The sequence below is a fragment of the Branchiostoma lanceolatum genome, chromosome 17 (assembly GCF_035083965.1).
Source record: "Branchiostoma lanceolatum isolate klBraLanc5 chromosome 17, klBraLanc5.hap2, whole genome shotgun sequence".
Classification (NCBI taxonomy): domain Eukaryota; kingdom Metazoa; phylum Chordata; class Leptocardii; order Amphioxiformes; family Branchiostomatidae; genus Branchiostoma; species Branchiostoma lanceolatum.
This window is the reverse complement of record NC_089738.1, coordinates 8420457-8429984: the sequence shown is the minus strand read 5'-3', so window position 1 is coordinate 8429984 and position 9528 is coordinate 8420457. Positions and strand designations below refer to the sequence as shown.

At 45.1% G+C, this 9528-nt stretch overlaps 1 protein-coding gene across 1 annotated transcript; it reads right to left on the bottom strand.

Moving 5' to 3' along the window:
- Nucleotides 1-482: 482 nt before the first annotated feature.
- Nucleotides 483-6469, bottom strand: LOC136423379 (mucin-2-like). The gene is made up of 5 exons (XM_066411515.1): nt 5983-6469; nt 5001-5191; nt 3593-3998; nt 2358-3020; nt 483-1788 (listed from the first exon to the last, which is right to left on the bottom strand). Exons 1-5 carry the CDS (start codon nt 6396-6398, stop codon nt 483-485), a joined length of 2982 nt encoding a protein of 993 aa, XP_066267612.1. The 5' UTR covers nt 6399-6469.
- Between the last annotated feature and the right edge of the window lie 3059 nt (nt 6470-9528).

The window sequence follows — 9528 nt, the reverse complement described above, 5'->3', positions numbered from 1 at the left end:
AATGACTCCATTTTGATCCTGACATGTACTTATGTAGTATGCTATAGAAGAGAGACTTGTCTAAATCAACATCTAAAGATCACCTTTATTAAAACGCTACATGTCTATTTGCCTTAAATGGCACTAGTATTATCCCTGTCCTTGGTGCTGAACAATAATCGTACAATTACTACATTTGATCCTGACATGTACGTATGTAGTATGCTAAGAGAGACTTGTTTAAATCAACATCATACTTCAGTTCATTTACCTTTTCAGAGTGGTATCTTTGTCCTTGGTGCTAAACAACAACCACTGAACAACAGTTAACCATTTTTATAAACCGGACTAAAACTCCTGTACTATGTTGTTGAAGAGATCATTTTCCCTGAATCAGTAATTTAGCCTTTAACGTTTCAGTCATATACTAAGTTTTCATTAGGCTTGTATAGTCTTCACAGAAGACATGTGCGGACAAAAATTTCTAATGTCCTTGGAATAACTCAGTAATGTCCAAGTTTGAGGCACATGGTGTACACAATTACAGCTAGTGCCGTAACTGCATACGCCATTGACAAATTAGTCCCTGCTGATACCCGGCCCTCTTCAAAACTCTTCGTTGAAATAAGTGGTTTTTCTGTCGTTGGCTTCGTTTCGTTTGGGGTGTCTGTTGGAAAACGAGTTGAAGTTGAAGGTTCACTGCTTGTGTGTTTGGGTGTAGTCCCGTCTCTTGTAGAAGCTGGGTCGGCTGTGGGTCTCGTCGTGAACGTTGCCACGCCGTGGGTGGTAGGGGTTGTTGTTGCTTTGGAGGGTGTATCAGGGTTGGTCATAACGTGTGGGTCAGAGGTGGTGACATCGCCCAAATGGGTTGTGAGTTGCGGAGTTGTTTGCTCCCTGCCAAGGGTTGTAGATTTTGGATGGAAGTCTGGCGTTGTCACATGGTGTGTTGTATCCTCTGATACAGGGTTGGTTGTATGTTGGTTGACGTCGGGCGTTGTATCCGTGTGTACTGTGAAAGTGCCGGGTGTAGATGATTCAGTGTTAGCCGTGTGTTGGTTGAGATCTGCCGTTGTCACTGGCCATGGTTCGGCAGTAGGGGTGTGAGTCGAAGAGATAGCGTTCATACGAATCGTTGTTTTTTGTTCCGATTCCGGTGTGGTGTTACGTTCGTTGAAATCTTCCGTTGTTACTGAATGTGAAGTGGGTGTGTTGGGTGTAGATGAGTGTGATAGGTGGGTTGTAAGAGTCTCTTCATGATAAAGCGATGTGCTCTGCAGCTCAGAGGTCGTTGTATATTGGTGGAAGTCGGGTGTTGTCACTGGGTGAGTAGGGTGCGTACCGTGTGTAGACGGTTCATGTTTACTTGTATGTTGGTTAAAATCTGGCGTTGTGATAGGCTCCGTAGCAGGAGTGATTGGTGTAGACGAGGTTGATTGGTGGGTTGTAGGACTGTGCACGTGGATCAGAGTGGTTTGCTCCAATTCTGGGGTAGGGTTTTGTTCGTTGACGTTGGTCGTTGTCACTGACTCTGTAGTCCCAGTTGCAGTACTTGTAGACAAGGAAGCGATCGCGGTTGTCGCTGATATTGTCGTTGTAAAGCTGGGAGTACTGACGTCATTGTTGGTGTTACAATTGTTCGTTCCGCCCGGCGAGGGGATGGCTACTGAGAACTGAGCTGTAGTGAAGGCGCCGGTGTCGCCACATCTGCTGAGAGACTCGTCCTCTTCGTGCATGTACTCGTCCTCGTGAACAACGTCCCGTCCTGGTGTGAGCACACTCGTCAGGCCTGGGGCAGAGTCACCGGCGGTCCTGGGAGGAAGATGAATAAAATAGACGTATTAAAGCTTTGTTCTATGTGAGATTTGATTTTTTGTAAAGAATGTTTTCGTCAGCGTTCGATTGTAATGTGTGTGTGTGTGTGTGTGTGTGTGTGTGTGTGTGTCTGTTTTCAGTGTATACTATAACTCAAGAATGTCTGGATAGATGGTCTTGGTATTTGAAATGTAGGTAGGCCTTTGTGAGACCTCAAAATGATTAGATTTTGGCCGCCCAGCCGTTTTCTATGGCACTTCAGGAAAACTTCCGCTTTTGATATCTCGTGTTTTGTACAAGCTATGGTCCCGATTTCTAATTGGTAGATAGCTCTTGTAGTCGGGAAGATTTGACATAAGTGTTGGCCCTCTTGCAACTTCCTGTTGAAATGCAGGGGGCATTTCAGTTGGATACCTTTAAACAGGATGAGTCAAGAAAGAATATATGAATTTCCACTGCTGTTAGTAATTAGCAATTACTATTCTTTATCATGTGAATATAGGCCTAAATTTTTTACCTTGCTATTGCTTTAAAGGTCCTTGCTTAAGCTTATATTACAAACTTACTTTGAGTACACAATAGCATCCATCAGACTATCGGCAGTCACACTCATGCCCACCACATAGTCCGACGGACTGCCGTAATACAGCGCCACGGCATCCGGCCCGTTCTGCAGAAGATTCCTCTCGGCGGGAAGGACGAAGTCCGGCGTGGGCACGGCGTTTGCCGAACCGATGACGAAGTACCCACGAGACGTCACGGACATGCCCGACAGGTGGATCACGATATAGGCCGTGTTACTGCTCCAATAGCCGTTGAAGAGCACCACGTTGACGTTGTCGAGAGAAACAGCGCTGTTCTCCAGATTGTGGAGTTCGATGAACTCTGTGTCGTCTGTGCCCGGGTCGTCGGAGTTCAGTTCGTTTATCACAAGCAAGGGGGCGCTATTCGCCGTGGGTATGATGGTAGAAGACTCTGTAGTCTCGGTCGCAGTAGTTGTAGCTGGTAGCGTTGTGAAACTGGGGTTACTAACGCCATTGTTAGAGCTACAACGGTTGGGTCCGCCCGGCGAGGGTAGGGCTACAGAGAACTGAGGTGTAGCGAAGGCGCCGGTGTCGCCACATCTGCTGAGAGACTCGTCCTCTTCGTGCATGTACTCGTCCTCGTGAACAACGTCCCGTCCTGGTGTGAGCACACTCGTCAGGCCAGGGGCAGAGTCACCGGCGGTCCTGTGGGAATGAGGAAGAAACTAGACATAGGTTTTGTTCTATGTATTGTTAAGATTTGGCCATTGCCTCCATGAAAACTGGAGGTATACTTTTTGGCGTGGCTGTGTGTCTCTGTTTTTCCGGATTTTATAGTCTGCATAACTCAAGAACCTCTGGATGGATTACAATTATATTTGGCGCGTAGGTAAGTATTTGGAAGACAAAGATCAATGTCGATTTTGGGACTCCTGGTATGTGACTTAGGTACTGCAGCAGAACTCCCGGTTTTTGTATCTCTTGTCCTGAACGTGTTCTGGTCTTGATTTTCTGATGGCAGATAGCTTATGATGTAAGGAAAAGGTGGTTTAGGTTTCGACCCCCTTACAGCTTGCTCTGGATTTGCAGGGGCGTTTTTGTCAAAATCTTTCATAGAGCATATCCGAACAAAGGAGCGACGGATTTCCATGATGTTTAGCATGTAGGTAGCTTAGACAAAGATGTACACACTGTAATGCAAATTATGCAAATTAGGACTTTAGTAGGTCTGAACTTGCTATTGGTTCAAGTATTTTTGAATCTTCTAAGGAACTTACTTTGAGTACACAATAGCATCCAGCAGACTATCGGCAGTCACACTCATGCCCACGACATAGTCCGACGGACTGCCGTAATACAGCGCCACGGCATCCGGCCCGTTCTGCAGAAGGTTCCTCTCGTCGGGAAGGACGAAGTCCGGCGAGGGCACGACGTTTGCCGATCCGATGACGAAGTACCCACGAGACGTCACGGACATGCCCGAGAGGTGGATGACGTCATAGGCCGTGTTTCTCCCATAGCCGTTGAAGAGCACCACGTTGACGTTGTCGAGAGAAACAGCGCGGTTCTCCAGATTGTGGAGTTCGATGAACTCTGTGTCGTCCGTGCCCGGGTCGTCGGAGTTCAGTTCGTTTATCAGAAGCAAGGGGGCGCTGCTTGTCGTAGGTATGACGGTGGAGGACTCTGTAGTACAAAACGAGTATCAAGACAACAAAACACACAAAGCGTAAAAAGATTGTGTTGAGCGTGCTGACAAATCGCTCGGTCGCAGTAAGGTCGCCAATGTGCCGCAGATTCAGTAAGACACTCAACAGACATATTCCGCGCCCTTATCAGGGACACCATTGACCCCCTAGATTGGTTCACGTGCGTTCTGAAGAGTAAGGTACACACACCTGTCACCTTTGGCCCAAGTAAACACTATACTACTAGACAAAATCATGAGAACTCCAGGCTTATTACGCGTGTTCCCACTCGACGCTTCCTCGCTTGACTCAATTGACCAGAGTTTGTGCACGTGCGCCCTTAAGAATATGATACACAAGCGGTTACACCTGTCAGCTTTGACCCAATCAAACACTATATATACTACTGGACAAAATCATGAGGCGCAAAGCTTATCACGCGTGTTTCCCGGCCGCTCTTGCCTACATTGACCCGCGAAGTCTGTGCACGTGCGCCATGAAGTATCTAATACGCACACATGTCACCGTTGGTCCAGAGTAGCAAGAAGTAAACACAAGTACAAACTCCATTCTGCACAATTTTGCTGACATACCACAAATCATGGATAGACTGCTTTCCAACCGACTGACCAACCGACCAACGAATAAACAAAATGACGGACGGGATATATGCAGGAACAGTCTTGTCCGAAGACCTTGAACAGTGTGTTTGCAAAATATGATAAGCATCTTTTCTCACATAATGGCTAAACATGAGTGTTTAATTAACCCACAATTATGGCTGACACGATAGTCACATGACTTCAACCACCCCATCTAATGCTTGGGTCACATTTCCAAACCGGGGCCCGGCCGGGTAGTTTACGGAAACGAAAATTTAAACGTGATTTAAACGACATCAAAACACGCATAACGTAAAAGATAATTATAAGCATTATTGGTGTATATTTGTTGACATAGACATTCATTTTGAGTTTTCGCATATGGTCACCCAACTAACCTCTGTTAGCACAGCTGTTCTCGTTGCCAGGCGTGGCGTAGGTGACGACGAACTGTGACGTCACGAACGGCTCCGTACCTCTACACCTGCTGAGAGACTCGTCCCAGGTGTGGAAGTATTCGTTCTCGTGTGCAACGTCCTGTCCGGGCGTCAGGACACTGGTCAGCCCTGTGGCGGTCTGACCCTCAGTCCTGATATTGAAAATAGACGTATTATATTTTGTTGTACTCTTTTGGTAAACGTAAGAGAAGAGTAGGGGTGACCCGGTGTGCTTGGCCAAAAACGCGAGCCGTAGCGCATTGCACAACCACTACCTAATTAAGAAAAAAAAACACATCTTGCTTCACCTCAATTGAGGATGACTGCTGTACTTTTTTTTTATTTTCTTGGTAAAAAAATCCTTTCAAATCATAAAACTAAAATCCTGTTAACTTCCCAAAACTCACTCATTGTGGAAAAAGCGGGACACAGCTCCTTCAAAAGAAGTCGAACCCAAAAAGCTTAGATCGTATTCTGTAGCAGTTCTTATCAAAAATAGTCACATGTTCCATATGTTACAATTTTCATCTTACACGGTATATATACTTTTTTCTATACACTGTTTAATGTTGCAATTAGCCCCCGCTAACATGAATCCACCGGGTTACATACATCCGTCACTTTGAAAAACAGTGGGTTTGAGAGATCACTAGTGCAGCATCCCCCAGGAATGCACAGTTAAGATATACATGAGCGCATTTTAATGGGGGTCGTTGGGTTGGAGATCTGTTTGGACATATATTTTATCAGGGTGGCGGAATTATGTACCCTGGCGGAATTATGTTAAGTAGATGTTAGAATTGAGCAAGAACTAGTTACTTCTTTTCTTTTAGACCATGCATTCCAAATGACCGGCCGCCATCTTGGATCCATGCACACCACCAACATGGCGGCGGCTTAACTTGACGTCACATGCAAACACACTATTTAGAATATCATTCACCTTGAGTACACGATGGCATCAACCAGGCCAACAGTCGTCACTGTCATCCCGGAAGTATAGAAGGAAGGGTCCCCTGAGTACAGCGCAATGCCGTCCGGACCATTTTGAAACAGATTAGAAGAACTCGCAAGTACAAACTCTGGCCTTGGGTCTACATATCTCGACCCTATGACGAAATACCCATAGGCTGGAATAGACTGCCCTGTCAAGCGAATGACGTCATAGGCGACGTTGCCGTATCCGTTGTAGAGAACCAAGGTGTAGGTGTCCATGGCAACGGTCTCGTTCCCAGTGTTGTGGAGTTCGACGAATTCGTTGTAGTCGGTCCCAGGGTCATCTGCGTTGATTTCGTTGATTATAATTGCTGATGACGTCAGTTGTGCCACAGCTAGGAGTATCGCCAGTATCCACTTCATCTTGGGCTTTTTCTATGTCACAGAAATGAAATCACTTATAATGGAAATAGCGTTTGAACATTAGATGTCCAATGATAGAGAAACGATGTGTAAGAATGAACATGTATGGCAGCACTACTTTATCACTGTTAAGTGGATATCTCAGTAATCTGCGCCAAATTGCGCCAAATTGCGAAAGACATTCGTGAAGGTGTTTAAACAGGCAGTTTGTCGCCTGAAATTGCATATTTTTAAAATTAAAAACAAATGGCAAAAGGCGCAAAGGGGCGCAAAACGGCGCAATCACTGCAAATCTCTTTTTGATGAATTTCAATAATTATAGAATTTTGATTCAGCGGCAACAGTGCGATTTCCAATAAAGTCATCTTGTATCTTATTTGGATTTGAAAATGTGACAGTCCGCGCGCGGACATGTTAAGGGTGTAGGGAGAACGCACCAGGACAATACAGGAATGTTCCTATCACCTGTGTTGTTGACACTAAGCCCCTCCCCCTGGGTTGGGTGCTTGTATATAGTTACGTACATGTATTGTACTTGCAGGATATCCGTATTTGAATGAACGTTTTTGTTTGGCATTTTCGGCCTTAATAAAGTCGTCTGGGAAGTCGATAACCTACGAGGAAACGGTTTGTTGCTGTTACAGGCACAGCGAGTTTTTTAACGTGGCCTGAACCAGGTAATTTGTTAATTGTGCTGTGCACATGTTTGTATAGCCTCCAGCTTTTATTTACACACCTCAGACACCCCCTTTTTTTCTTCGGTTTTCAACAGACAAGGACGACGTGCCATTGCACTCAAGTTTGTATAACTTATGTTAACAGTGCCACGTACAGATAACAATATACCCATTTTAACTTTTATACACCTGGGCGAAGTGAGGAAATTCGTGTAAAGTCTTTCCCAAGGGCACACCATCGGTGGCGTCAGGGGGATTCAAACTCGAGACCTCTTGGTTCTTATTCGAACAACCTGCCGTTACGCCACACGACCCCAGACACCCCCTTAGGCAAATCTAGCTGTTATTTGTGAGTATGAGGTAGCTATTATAAAGGTAAAAAAGGTAGGATAGCCTTTTTTAGGCCTTAGGGGTAGTGGGTTGATATCCACTGTGTCCAGGGAACCCTCTCCTTCCACCACATTTTACCTCCCCAACCGAAGTCAGGTACCCGTTTTTACACCTGGGCGGAGTGAGGAAAGTCGTGTAAAGTGCCTTCCCCAAGGGCACAACATCGGTGGCGTTAGGTGATTCGAACCCGGGACCACTGGGTTCTGGACCTATGGACCAAATACTTACCCTGCCGTTACGCCGCACGACCCCACAATGAGGTAGCTATATACACCGTTATTCAAAATGATGATTTTTATAGAAGTACACTTTTTGTCGTATTTTCCTTTTGGAGGTTACACATTCCGTAACATGCTTAATGTTTACCTTTTCCCTAAGATGCGACTTGAGTTAAAGTCTTGAGGAGAGTCTAGTTCTTACCGACCCTTACCGTGAAACAATCGCTATACATAAAGCGTACTAGTACTAGTAGCAATACAACATATGACACTGAATGGCATATTCCAAAAGGACTCTTTTAAAAAAAATGCATTTTACCATACCTTTCGCTTGAGCAATTTTCCTCCCTTTCCCAACGGCGCCTTTAAGAACTCGTGAGCCTAGTTTGGATAAGGCAGCGTGGCTATAGCTACTTAAACATGAAAACTGTCTTTCTCTGCAGACTATATATTTACTTGCTATTTATAAGCCCCAGAATATTTGCGGACCTATCACAATTTAACAGCTATCTTTCTAACAGTAAATTGGGGTACTGTTATCTAGTCATTAGTTTACCATTAGGTAAATGACAAATGTTATATAGGGGGCGACTTGTCATGCGGTGTTCACGTGTTTGGAAAAGCGACGTTTGTTGTATAACGTATATTCAGTAATGGTCACGCCTGTTGAGGCTCTACTCTGCTCTGCTCTGCTCTGCTCTGCTCTGCTCTGCTCTACTCTACTCTACTCTACTCTACTCGGCTCTGCTCTGCTCTGCTCTGCTCTGCTCTGCTCTGCTCTGCTCTACTCTACTCTACTCTACTCGGCTCTGCTCTGCTCTGCTCTACCCTACCCTACCCAACCCTACCCTACCCTACCCTACCCTACCCTACCCTACCCTACCCTACCCTACCCTACCCTACCCTACCCTACCCTACCCTACCCTACCCTACCCTACCCTACCCTACCCTACCCTACCCTACCCAACCCTACCCTACCCTACCCTACCCTACCCTACCCTACCCTACCCTACCCTACCCTACCCTACCCTACCCTACCCCTACCCCTACCCTACCCCTACCCCTACCCTACTCTACTCTACTCTACTCTACTCCGATCTGGCCAAAACCAAGCGTTATAAAATATTTCGTACCTCTCTTAGATAAACAGTCAAGTTGAGATCTCCCATACCATTACTATCAATAATCTCTTTGGTTTCATTTATTATCATGTATCTTTTTGTATCATTTTAAATATGTATGATCAGTATTTGTAATTAGTTGAATATCCGTTGTTTAAGTATTTCTTGCGACCTTAAGTTTATACAACGTGTTTTTGTGGGTTTTTTTTCTACCTGCGATGTTGTAGTTTTGTTTGTTTATTCCTTTCAAAGTATTCAACACCTAAGTATGCAATTCAGCATTTCAAAGCGTTCCAATGTGACTGGAGATTGTGCTAGATCAATCAATTATCTATAATCAAGTTTAAAGCTGGTCCTACAGTTCCCTCTTTGTAACTAGAAACTAATCTGATGGGAAATGCTGTGCGAAAAGATATCAAGTTGAACGTTTTTCAGCCTTTCGTCCGCACTGCCAAGTTTCCGTTCCCATGGAAACAGGAACCAGCATATTTAAAGCTTTAATGCAGAAAACAGGACTGGTAGACTACAATGATTTTTGGCTAGAGTTGTTTTGTTCACTTTATTTCGCAGCATTCTGGATGTCTTTTTAATCGTGCGAATGTCGCACAACGATAAGAGACGTACATAACACCCAAAAAAGTGTAAAAATCCGGCTCCAGACATCTACTTGGAGATAAGCCAGCAAACGGTACAACAAGTGTCCCTCCACACGTCTACTTGGAGA

Coding starts and splice junctions, on each gene's coding strand:
- LOC136423379 (XM_066411515.1), bottom strand. CDS start 6,398: ATGAAGTGGATACTGGCGATACTCCTAGCTGTGGCACAACTGACGTCA. Junction 3,021..3,592: donor GATGCTATTGTGTACTCAAA/GTAAGTTCCTTA, acceptor TCATTCCCACAG/GACCGCCGGTGACTCTGCCC. Junction 1,789..2,357: donor GATGCTATTGTGTACTCAAA/GTAAGTTTGTAA, acceptor TCTTCCTCCCAG/GACCGCCGGTGACTCTGCCC.